At 36.4% G+C, this 12,967-nt stretch overlaps 1 protein-coding gene across 1 annotated transcript; it reads left to right on the top strand.

Annotated features, from left to right (window-relative positions):
- The first annotated feature begins 1,404 nt into the window (after nucleotides 1-1,404).
- Nucleotides 1,405-11,710, top strand: LOC117406823 (cell surface A33 antigen-like). The gene is made up of 7 exons (XM_034011147.3): nucleotides 1,405-1,557; nucleotides 5,594-5,766; nucleotides 6,980-7,196; nucleotides 8,472-8,636; nucleotides 9,007-9,123; nucleotides 10,156-10,282; nucleotides 10,825-11,710. The coding sequence occupies exons 1-7, from the start codon at nucleotides 1,524-1,526 to the stop codon at nucleotides 11,024-11,026; spliced, it is 1,035 nt and encodes a 344-aa protein (XP_033867038.1). The 5' UTR covers nucleotides 1,405-1,523; the 3' UTR covers nucleotides 11,027-11,710.
- The last annotated feature ends 1,257 nt before the right edge of the window (nucleotides 11,711-12,967 follow it).

The raw sequence follows: 12,967 nt of genomic DNA, 5'->3' as shown, positions 1-12,967 counted from the left end.
ACCCTTAAGCCCAGCCTTAGGTTATTATCGGAATGCTTTGGAAAGGCTTGTCAGCACAGGCAATCCATTTCTGACAATATACCTGCTTTACTGAGGAATGGTCGCTTAGATACCAGAAGAGGCGTAGCAGAGATGTACCACACACTCCAGTTTGAATACAAGCTGTTTTGAGAACCCAGTAGCAGAGGGATATGTATATGTAGGTTTGAAAGGAGATATAACTGCAGTGTACAAAAATGAAACGTTTTTTTTGGCTCTACACAAAAGGTTTAAATTATTTAAAAAAAAAAAAAAAATGTATTTCAGGATGTTTTTCAGTCACGTTTTATTTTGTTTAAAATAAAACATTTGAATACAGTTTTTTAAGACTTATTTTTCTACCAAAACGTTCTTAAGACTCACCTCTTCAGACAGCACATGTAGAATTCCTCTTTTCCCTCTGGACACTTTATCACTCTTCCTTAATGCGCTTTACTTGCTCTTATCTGCTCCCTAGTTTACTGCATTTAATCCTGTACTTTACAGAGTACTGAAATCTGCCACAAGTGTTATTCAATCTGTAGTATTTTGCATTTAATTGTATCCTGATGTAACTATCACTGACACTTATCTGCTCCGATATTGAATCGTATTTTATCATATCATATATTTGTACTTACTAGAACTGAAGTCATTGTATTTTATCTTGCTCTTAATTGTATTAATACTTCTACTGTGATTCTTGAAATGTATTTTTTGTCTGCTGCGAAATAAATAAATAATAAAATTAGGACCTACCAATTGAAAACAATGAATAAGGAAATGTAGTTTGATATTTCACTGACATATTATTATTTATTTCTTAGCAGACGCCCTTATCCAGGGCGACTTACAATTGTTACAAGATATCACATTATTTTTTACATACAATTACCCATTTATACAGTTGGGTTTTTACTAGAGCAATTTAGGTAAAGTACCTTGCTCAAGGGTACAGCAGCAGTGTCCCCAACCTGGGATTGAACCCACGACTCTCTGGTCAAGCTTCCAAAGCCCTAACCACTACTCCACAACGCGCCTGTTTACTTATATAATCAACTTCTGTTCTGTTTAAAGATCACTTAAAATCGCCAAAATGTGTATTATATTTACTTATCTTAGACAGTCTATTGTAACGCCCAATTAAAATTATTATTATTATTATTATTATTATTATTATTATTATTATTATTATTATTATTATTATTACTTATCAGTAGCGGCTGTTAAAACAAGAGGTGTGCAAGCTAATTGCATGACACAGGAGTGAACTTTGGATATTGTAAGATTGGTTTATGGAGTTTCGTGACGTTCTTGTGAGGCCATCAAACACACAAACAAAACGGTGGGCGGTAAGAGGTGAAAGACAAGTGGCGACTTCACGGATGAGGGCGGCGTCAGACATCTTTTTTTTTTTTTAAGTCGAAAGGTATGCTGATTTGTTAACACATCTTAAACATCATTGTTTTGTGTTTTAACGTTAGTAAAGGAAAATCAACCATACAATGGCGTTATGTTTTTGGGTCACAATATTTGCAGGTAAGCTGTTGTTTTTTTTATATCTTTTTTTTATAACTTCCTGCATTTTAATGTTCCCTCACCTGAGACGGGTAACGCGGAAAAGACTGGCGATACACCCTGTGATGAAACGTAAACTGGTGTATACTAGGCTACAAATTGTCGAGGCTATATGTATAGTAAACAAGGGGGGGAACTATTTTATTTGGCTTTATTATTATGGGAAAACGAATGGTTTTGCTGGTTAATAATGTATATCTTGTTTAGTAATAATAATATTAACAACAACAATCCTTAACATGGTGGTGGATATAAAAATGAAAAACAACAAAAAAAAGTCTTGTTAATCAGTAAAATACATGCCAAACTAACTGCTTAATTTGTAATTTTAGCCTTTACTGAGAGAGAGAAAGAAAGAAAGAAAAACTGGGTAAAATGTAAGACTCCTGTTCCATAGCAGGTGGTCAAAAGTTTTGCATCACCCTGTAAAAGTAACTCATTTTGCTTCGAATGAAACCTGCTGAATAATGTTACCTTAACATATTGAATTATATATCGCTTTGTAGTTTTCCATATACTTAATGAAAAACTGACAAAAGAAAGTGGGACATTTCGAAATCTATTATGGCTTCTGGTAGACACTTCCGATATCATTTTGTAGCTTCTTTGATCACATGAAGTAAAATAAAACATCAAAATTATATATATATATATATATATATATATATATATATATATATATATATATATATATATATATATATATATATATATATATATATATATATAATTTTAAATTAACTCAGTCCTAAAATTCTACGTGACGTAAAACTTTTGGCCACAGCTGTGGATTCTTGTGAGCTGCGTTAGACACCACAACCTGTAACCTAAGAGTAATTTACAAAACCTGCAATAGCTTCAGTGGCAAGGCATGGTTTAATTTCAATTTCTCAAAACTAAAATCTAATAACAGCTCCATTTTCTGAGTGCGCTAGTATGTAAGCAGAACAATGCATGTCAATGGGTAGATTTGGATACTGTTGGTATGCAAATTTAGGACTTGGGAGCCCAGTTTTATGTTGTGTGTTTTGAAGGGGTTAGGACAACCATACTGTAAGTCACCCATAGCCTACCTATTAAACCCAGTGGTTCAAAATGCTAAAGTAAACTTATTAAATCCATTGCAGACTTTTTTTTTTTTTTTTACATTTCTGAATGTTGCAGCCATATTAAAGTAAATTCTGAGCGCAGCTGAGCAGCCTGAAAAAACTAAACGTGCTTGAAACACCACCTGGAAGTTGGTTACTTATTCTCGGTTCCTTATTCGCGGTGTAGTTGACAAAGCAGCGTGTCCTTTTTCTGTGTGTTTTAACTCACTTACACATCTTGCGCAATTAATATATTGCTACTATTTAAAAAAGAATCGCTCCTTCTTTTTTTTTAAAAAAAAAACGAAAATATTAATAATATTACTTAGTGTTTTTGCAAAGAGGAGGTTATAACCTATCTAGGCATACCTCGATATTTAGTGAGCAAGGCGTCTAAGGGGGTAAATGGGGTAAAACAAGCAGGTAATATAGGGTACCGCTATGCTGCTGATACAGATTTGTTATTAATATTTTCGTTTTTTGTTTTTTTTTTTAAAGAAGGGGCGATTTTTAAAAAAATAGTAGCAATATGTTAATTGAGCAAGATGTGTAAGTGAGTTAAGACACACAGAAAAAGGACGCGCTGCTTTGTCAACTACATCGCAAATAACGAACCGGGAATAAGTAACCAACTTCCAGGTGGTGGTTCAAGCACAAACACGTTTTATTACACTTCTGTTAACAGTAAACTTGACTCAGTCGGTTGAAAACATTACATATACACTTTCTACCATTCAACAACATTAAAAAAAAAAATAAAAAAATTCTAAAGTTAAACTGTAGTCATTACTGGTTTATGGCAGGACTGTAGAATGTTCACACCCACGCGCACAATGAACCAGAATACCAAAAGTGAAACTCGCTGTCTCCGTCTGTTTTAACCGGACTCTTATCAAATACGTTGTTAAACATCATAAAATGAAAAAAAAAAAAAAACACTTTTCTGCTGTTTTCCGACAGGTAGAATGGGTGGAACTTACATAAAGGTGGTATTTAAGAACCCCATATGTTAATGACGCAAATGACAATTTTTACGTCATTCAGGGTTTGAATCAATGGGCTGGTGGGATTTTAGTAAAGGCGGAGAAAAACAAAACCGACGTGTTTCAGGCGATATGGAGAAACAAGAGAAGATGCATTTAATAGAACATAATAAAGCAAGTGTGTCAGGAGAGAGAGAGAGAGCAAAAAGTAGTTATAGAGCTCATTTTATGCCAACATTTTGTAAATGTATGTTCTGTATTAATTACATTAGTTTCATGCACCCGGTTATGCCGGATATTTTAGGCAAAAATGAAAAAATAAATGAATACATAAATGAATACATAAATAAATATAGAAATACATAAATACATTTTTAGTCATTTAGAAGGTAAAGGATTTATTTATTTATTTTGATTGCCGCGCACATCTTAACCTAGGCTATACCATATAACGGGCGGATCATTTATTTTGGCTTTATTGCCGGTTTAGATTGGATACAGTACTCGTGGCGATCCCGCCCTCTGCAAGGCTCGTATACAGAACAGGTTAAAGAACAGCGCTGGACAAGGGAAAGAATGTGTCGGATGTCAAAGTGGATATGAGAATGGCCGTGATGAAGCCAATTTGCTTGAAAACAATAAAAGTAGACCGGACATTAACATGAATGGATTTAAAAACATCTGGGATTGTTATTTAAACAGTTGTAGCAACACGTGGTTACGTGTAAAGCTATTTTTATCGGACCCTTCTGAGACGTCTTATATGGTCGTCGCTTTACTTACACAATGTAGGCTTAGTCAAAGTAAAACACTTAACCAAAGGCTCTGCATTCAGTAAACATTTCATCATCCTGGAGTGAATAATGTTTGCTAAAAACCAGGGAAAGCTTAGCATTGGAATATTTTTGTTTTGGAATTGTGACTTCCCTGTATGAAATTCTTACTCATAGACAACTTGGATACCAGGCAATAATGGCAATACCCGTGCATAAGTGTGCCACAGTCGTTTACCATAGTAAAAGCATAACAAAGCATTGCAAAGCAATGTAAAGAACAGTGAGGTATGGTAATGCATATTAATAAACATGGTAAACCAGGGTAAATTATGGTAAATGCATGGTATTACCATGGAAAAAGCATGGGAAAAGTGCAAACATACCATGGTAAACCTGTATAAGGGCAGCCATCAAATTTCACCCAGCTGATTTTTCTAAGGATGCACCATAGACCAATGGATCTGTCAAGTAAGATCATTTCAGTGGGGGTTGGGGAGTGGGCAAGATATTATAGAAGTGACCATGGTCTGTTTGGTTTTACAGCTGTGGCAGAGAGATATGTCTATTACTGGTGGCACACTTGCTTTTTGTGAATTTAGAAGTTACTGAGGGTTATGGAGCTAGGAAATAATGTATAATAATCACATAAGCAAGAGCACTGTATGTATGCCTTGTTATTAATGTATTTCCCTATTTAACCTGTTGGTTTAATGGAAACAGATATATATATATAAGGCTTGGTGGTCCCATGGGTAAAGAAAAGAGCTTACTACTAAGAGGTTCCCTGTTCAATCCCAGCTCAGCCAGTCACTCATTGTGTGTGACCCTGAGCGTGTCACTTAACCTCCTTGTGCTCCGTCCTTTGGATGAGACGTAAAACCGAGGTCCTATTGCAAGTGTCTCTACAGCAGCAATTGTTGATGCAGAGTTCACCCCCTAGTCTCTGTAAGTCTATTTGTATACATGTCTGCTAAATTATTAATTAAACTTCTATACTTGTGAATTTCTATACAGACAAATCACTTATGTCAGTTGGTTAACATCCTACATTTTTGTTCCAATTATATTTCTCAAAGCATGTCTACCAAAAAAAAAAAAAAAAAGTGAAGATGTAAGTTACAGTGTTTGTTTTTTCCTTTTGTCAATCCAGTTTTATCTGCTGCTTTGGCCATATCTGTGAGCATACCTAAAGAAGTCTATGAGGTCGCAAGAGGAGACAATGTGACGATACCATGTAACTTCAAATCAACTTTGGTTCTGAGCCAGATTAAAGTCCTGAGCGTTCATTGGGCTCGACTTGGAAAAAACCCAGAAGATCCCGCGGTTAGTTTTTATATACAAAATATTTTGCTACGTTTGCTTTTATTTTTTTAGTCACATATTAATCGGTATATATTGAGAAAGAGTCTGCATTTTTAAGGTAAAACAACATCTAGGGCTCGATTTCTGAAGCCGAAGGTGTCTTTACGTCCTGAATTAAAAGCCACTGATTTGACGTTGTTTCCTGTATTGAACCCCAGGTAACATACCCCGACCCTGCCGCTCAGCAATAACAAAGTGGTTACTGAAGGACTGCAACAGGTTTACTTCTGGAGTAACCAAGTCAAGCTGAGAACCTGACAAAGGGGCAGTGCCCATATGTACAGGAGGTTTCATTTGCCTCAGTACCAGAAGTAATCCAACATACATTCAGGAGAAGCTTACATTGTTTAAGTTTGGACTATAATGGTAACACACAAGTCCTGCAATCATGGTGTTCCGCGTAATTTCTGAACACGTAGCCTATAGTATATTAACATATAAATACTGCAAAAGACACTGGGCCGCCGAAAGATAGCAGCTAGTTATGTCAACACCCGGTTATTTTATTGTGTTGTTCTGCTGTGTTATTGACAAGCATCTGAGCAGCACAGGATCACTCAGTGCTTCATATGCATAGATGTGTGAAACTCGTTAGCTGTATTGATACCCTTGATTTGTTTGTCTTGTGTTTACAGAATTGTTGTTGTTGTTGTTAGTGGTATTACTATTACTGTTAATTAGACACAGTGTAAATGTAGGCTAACTGGGACGCTGTGTTATATTGCAAAACCTTTTTATTCCTTCGGTAGTCTACATTTTTTACTTTTATTTTAAAGCACATACTTACAAATGCAAGATATTTTCCACTTGCCTTTCTTCAACTTGTCCATATGCATGTATCATTATTTTATCCGGACAGTGCCCCCTACAGACTCCTCCCCCCCCCGATTCAGTAGTTCAGGACAAACCCCCCAAAACACAGAATCTGAGAATAGTGATATTTGTATGATGATTATGGAGTAACCCTGGATCTCCGTCCATCGAGCCCTTGGAATGTAATCCTGTAATACATGGTTTCAAAATGTTACCCTTCTAGTATGTTATTCCTTATGTTGTGCATACTTAACAATACAAAAATTCCTACTCTGCTGGTTGCTGATCATAAAAATAAACCTGCTTAACGGTCTGCCATGCATCTGTGTACAAACGCTTTGTTTCCTTTTCTTTTTCACAGTCAAAAATACTTGATTATTATTATCCATCCAATGAATTGGATATTAATGCAAAGTATGAAGGAAGAGTTGGTTTTGTGTCGAAACCTGAAACAGGCGATGTTTCTATCTACCTCAGTAAAGTTACTCTAGAGGACAATGGCTTTGTGGAGTGTGCTGTCAACATTGCAAAAGACAATGTTGGGGTAAACACGCATGCAACCAATCTGCTTGTGTTGGGTAAGTACATGGGCATCCCCATTCAGCTGTGCCTATCTCATAAACTATTTCATATTCTCAGTGGAAACTTCCAGAGCAGATTGGATTTAGTTTCAGGATTATATAAACACTGCATGCTAAATGCACTCTTGAGATATTAGCATCGATTAGCTTGATCTGAACAGATGCCATTTCAATCGCTAAAGCTTCAAATCATATTTTATTTTCTGACCCCTTAATTTGGTTCTTATTGCAATGACTGAAATACTGTTTTTTGTAATATGTGCGCACTGAAGGGATTTAGTGAACTGAAACTGTGAATTGAGTTTTTATACTGCTGTAAATACAGGTGTGCAGTAGATGGCGCTGCTGCTTACTAACTTTCAGACAGTGGCTGATCTAGCTCACAGTATGCTACGTATGCCTGTGGCTGGCAACCAGAACTGAAGAGAAACTTCTGAACTTGGGCCCAAGCACTTTAAACACAGTATTTCAGTACTTGCAATAAGAGCCACTCATGATTACAAACCTCACAGAAAGGCAGCAATTCATTTTATTTTAAACAACTTACATTTTGAAACAGGTCCCCTCCCTGACGTTTAACAGCAGGAAATGCACTCCAGAGGCTAGAATATATTCTTAGATATTTGTTTATCTAGACAGTCGGAATATTGTACATAACTGATACGCCGCTGTGTTCTGTGATTCAATTAGTCAAGTTCTATTGTAGGTTCCAGTAAAAAAATGTCCATTTCACTGCCACATTGTTTTAAACTTTTGATTTTGCCCATATCAATGCTAGGGGCCCCATGCTTGTTCATATATTACAACCCATTTGATCAGAGACGCCATTCCTCTTACATTATGCTTTGAGGGAGGCTTTGCTTTTGCTCACAAAATAAATAAAATCTAGTTTCTCACTTGCTGCTGTCCTAATTTTCATTCCGTTCTTGCTACCTTAAAACGGTAATCAAGGTCCATATTTGTTTTGTCGTTGAACTTCCCCTTTTTTTATTTTTTATTTCTACTGGTGAGTTAAGTATGTTTCCCTCAAGCCTTTTCAAGTTGGACTGTGCCCTGATTTCATTGTGCAATTTGCAAACATTAATGTTTCACCTGGCAACTTAGCTGGCAGTTAACTCCTGTGTTGTAGTAGACTTTTGATTTTTGATTCTGTCCTGCAAAGTCTCTATAATGGAGGACTTCACGCAGCTACTTGTATACAGATTCCCTATCGTTTGTAATTATAGTAAGCCACAGATTAAAAAAAAAAATTGCCAACTTGCTGCTTCACAGTTGCTCCATCAAAGCCACTGTGCTCTTTGGAAGGAAAGGCAGAATATGGGCAGGACATCAGGCTGAAATGCTTCTCAGAAGAAGGGTCCCCTCCACCAATTTACAAGTGGACAAACTATGATGTACGAAACACTCTGAGGCCAGATCCACCAAAATCCAAACAGGGTAGGTGAAGCAGTCATGTCAATATGTACACCAGGTTAAGGTTGAATTTGAAATGCTTAACAGCTGGATGTGTGTGTGTTTATGTGTGAAAGCTGTAAGGTTAGTATACTGCAGTTAACTGAACTGTACTGACAGATAATAGTGCTGATTGCAGTGTTCAACTTGCTTAGCTCATTATCTTGGTACTGTATGGAGGTCTGGTTCAACTCCGAGTAGAACAGCAATTGAAACCTTACTAGACTCGAACCAATTTAGGGTTTTAAAAACACAGACGTAAGGGATTAATAAATAAATGTGTTGGTTAAATTAACATTGGAAGTGGAAAAGTTGACAAAGACATGATTTTATGTTTATGATGTTATCATACTAGAAAATGGAATGATGACCCTGGTGAATGTTTCCTTGGACACGTCTGGATTCTTCATTTGCACCTCATCCAATAAAATCCGCTCCGCTTCCTGCAACATTACCGTTGCTGTCATGCCTCGTGAGTAATCGGGTAAAACACGGGGATTTGGAGGGGACCAGAAAAAGCTCCTGATTAACTATGCCTCCCATTTCAACTGAATGTATTAATTGGGGCGCTATGCTGAGCCATATTGTTATGGTTCTGTGCCTAACCCCCACTCTTCTGCTGTATTTAAGAAAGATCACGTCATTGATACCAAACAAAAACATGCTTTGGGGAGTATTTTACTGAAAGTTCACAGTAACTTGGCTGTTTTCTGAATATTTACGTCACAGGTTTCAACATTGGTATTTTTGACTCAATAAGATCAGATTAGACATAGAAAAGCTCACCTTGCTTTAACTGCTGTGTAACAGGAGCCTTTTCAGTAGAAAAAGGAAAAGAGAGTGTCTTGCAATAATCTAATCATCACGTTACTATTTATGTTTTCTGTTTATTTTTCAGTTGAATCTCAGCCCTGTAGCAAAACCAAATAGATTACCTGAATTAATTTACAGTTTCAAAACATTGCTGCAGGCTTAAGGTTTGGGCGAGTTTTCTGAAAAACACTACACACACACACACACGTCAGTTGTCGTGGGACACACTGTGAAAAGCAGCTTGTTTATTTTGCCTCCTAAAGCAAACATTGGAGGAATTCATATCCATATTTAACTGTGCAATCTATAAACGAGTCATCACGATTTGTACTCGTAATGATATAGTTAAGCTAGATGAGACTTTCTAGAATGATGCATCTTTTGAATGTGGGTGTGCAAAGTCCTAAATCTACACAACACAGTAGCATCCATTAAAAGATGTTATGTAAAGAAACGAGTGATTTTAAAAAAGGACTATAACAAGGAAGTAACAAAGTACAGCAGAACACCACTTTCAAACTCTCTGGGAATAGAGAGTGTGTGAAATGTCTACATTTCTGTGTAAGGAAAAGAACCAAAAACAGACCACTCACATGTAACTCGTTTTGCTTTTCCCAAATAATGTGCAAAATTGCTTTGGTAAAAAAAAAGAAAAGAAAAAGACAATAAACATGTTAATGCTGTCTTCCAGCCTCCATGAATATTGCTTTGACTGCAGGGATTATTGGAGCCGGCGTTGTTGCACTCATTGTCATTGCAGTAGCGGTTTACTGTTGCTGCTGCCGTAACACAGGGCCACCCGAGGAATATGAAATGGAGTAAGTACTAACTTTAAATTATAGAGCTGCAAGCAATCAGAGCAAGAATATATCACTGAAGGGGGTTATGGTGAAAGAAAAGCAGTTCGGTCCTCTCTGCCTACTGTAGCTTTTGTCAAGGCGTAGAACGTAAAGGTACTGCTCTTGCTTGTGTTGCTTCAGTAATTCATTGTTTAAAAATATCTAAAAACATTTGAGATGATCCGTCTTTGTTTACAAGGTTGCCCAGGCAGAGACGATCACAGGAACTTATTGATTTTGTCTAAGTCTTCATTTCATGTCCCATTACATATCCAACAATAAATAACCCATCCACAAGACAATGACATAACCAATCTGGCCAGATGTGGGGTGCAACTTCACCAAAAGGCACAGTTGGCTCTTCCTATAAAACCTGTACTTGCATAAAAATTTTGACAAGATACTTTGTGCTGTACTCTTACCAGGACGTCTTGAATTCTGTGTGGGGTCTCAGCTCTCCCTTCCATTTAGTTCCCATTGTGGTTATTGTACTGTTTAAGTCAATATTCATTTTCCTACAGGGTTCCAGGAGAGGAGAAATATGACCCCAAGTCCAAGCACCTGAAGAACACCAAAGAATATTATGATGAAGACAATGAGCCCCGCCACAACGGAGACACGTACTACGATGATGGTGAGGAGGAGGAGGAGGAGAACAAACGCTCCAGGCCTCCCATGATTCCACCTAACAAGCCAAGGAATATGGGCCATTCAGATTCTTAAGTTTACTTGCTTGCTGTATTCTTTTTAGAAAGAGACTAAGCACTGGAAAAGTGATCCCTTTATTTTGTTAATTAAATTTAAATGAACGTCAGGGTTTAACAGACCCCAGTTTGGCACTAATCTTGAACTACCTAATGTTACCTTAGGTAAGGTAGGGTGTGAATCCAGCCATCTTTATTGCTTTTCTGTCATTTCCTCTGCTTATTTTTTAGAACTTAGAAATATTGTTGAGCAAAAATAAGTACTCTGGCAAGTATGCAATCTCATGCATCTACTGTGTAACCAATCCTGCATGTGTGTGATTGCAAGCAGACCTGCCTGTACACTTTTAGAAATGTGGTTTCTGCAGGTGTCAATCACATTGCTTCTGAATACACACACAGTCAGAGTATCTTTTTAAATTGTTTTTATACTTTAAAATATTTTGTATTTGATTAAATGTTGTGTTTTGCATGTTTGTTTTTATAATCATGTTTATTTACTATGCTTAACCATGTATTACCAAATGGATTTTCAGCTGCTTATTTTTTTTTTGTTTTACCTTAAGTTGGTTCCTGACTCACCTATATATTTATAATGAATTTATGTTTTAATTAATTTTATAAAATGAAGTTGCCTGTTTTCAGTAATATGGTAAATAATATGGGTGTTGTAATTGCATAATAAAACATATTTTAAAATGGTTATTTTCTAAGCTTAATTGTTAAACATGCATGCATGCATGCATACATACATACATACATGATGCAAGGAGTTTGGACAGTGTATAGTACAGTGCTCCCTCTTTATAGTGCTGCAGTCTGTAGCATAATGGGGCAAATCGGACCCATTCCCTTTCTAATGTATAACCAGGTCCGCCGTATAAAGGGCAGCCTGATAAAAAGGGAATGCTGCATAATGTATTTGAATCCTGAATCCGACTCGTTTTGTCACCTTGTAGTCAGTGAAAATGATTTGAAGATCGTGCAGAGTGTATACTACAGTCAAACCTCTGTTGATGACCACCAGAGGGACTGCTTGTGTGTAGCAACCACTCGCCATGTGTACATCCCAAATTCAAACAGCTGCATTTATAAACCATGTTGGGTCAGCCCCTGAAGTGGTCACTTTAAGCAGGTTTGATTGTATTCTACTCTTGACTCATTAGAGGCTGTCAATGGCCTTGAGGCCTCAAGCATGATTTATTTTTATTGTCTTGTCGCATATCTTTATATATATATACTGGTATATGATATATTTTTTTTTGTATATTGGTACTGGGTGTAATTGTGTAAATGGATATATATATATATATATATATATATATATATATATATATATATATATAATATATATATATAATATATATAAATTGAAAGAGAGAATTGTAAACTAATGTTACGTAGCTTTTATTGCTATGGTCTGAAATCACTGTAAAATGATGATACAAATAAGGGCAATTCCCTTTAACTGAGGTAGCCTTAATATGCAGTTACAGGCTATATTTTTTATACGGTCCCCTAACCTGTTTATATAATTTACAATCTTCCAATTTTTTGTAGTTCTTATTTCAATTCTCAAATATTGTCTTTTTTAAGTTATGTTGATAAATCTGTGTTAAGGTGCTTTGACTATGAGGTCAGGACCAGCTCTTCATTTTTAGTTGCCTGCCATAAACATGTAATGAAAGCTAGATTAGCCAACATGTCTATATCAGTAAGAACCAGTGCCATCTAGTGCACAGCAGTGTATTGCCAGCAAGACATAAGGAAAGTGGCAGATCACCGGATGGCGCTGGCTTTTGTTTTATTTACTGTCAATGGAGATGTGGAATGTGCTTTTTAGGATTTTCACTGGGTGAAAAATAGTTCATTTAAAACCATGATGAAATGTATTGCATTGTATTAGCACTGGTTCTTGAGAGTATGACCTATACTCTCCATATTGAATTGAATTGTGCCA

This window comes from Acipenser ruthenus, chromosome 8 (assembly GCF_902713425.1).
Source record: "Acipenser ruthenus chromosome 8, fAciRut3.2 maternal haplotype, whole genome shotgun sequence".
NCBI classification, from domain to species: Eukaryota; Metazoa; Chordata; class Actinopteri; order Acipenseriformes; family Acipenseridae; genus Acipenser; species Acipenser ruthenus.
The sequence above is the reverse complement of the archived record's forward strand: the minus strand, read 5'-3'. Positions and strand labels throughout refer to the sequence as shown.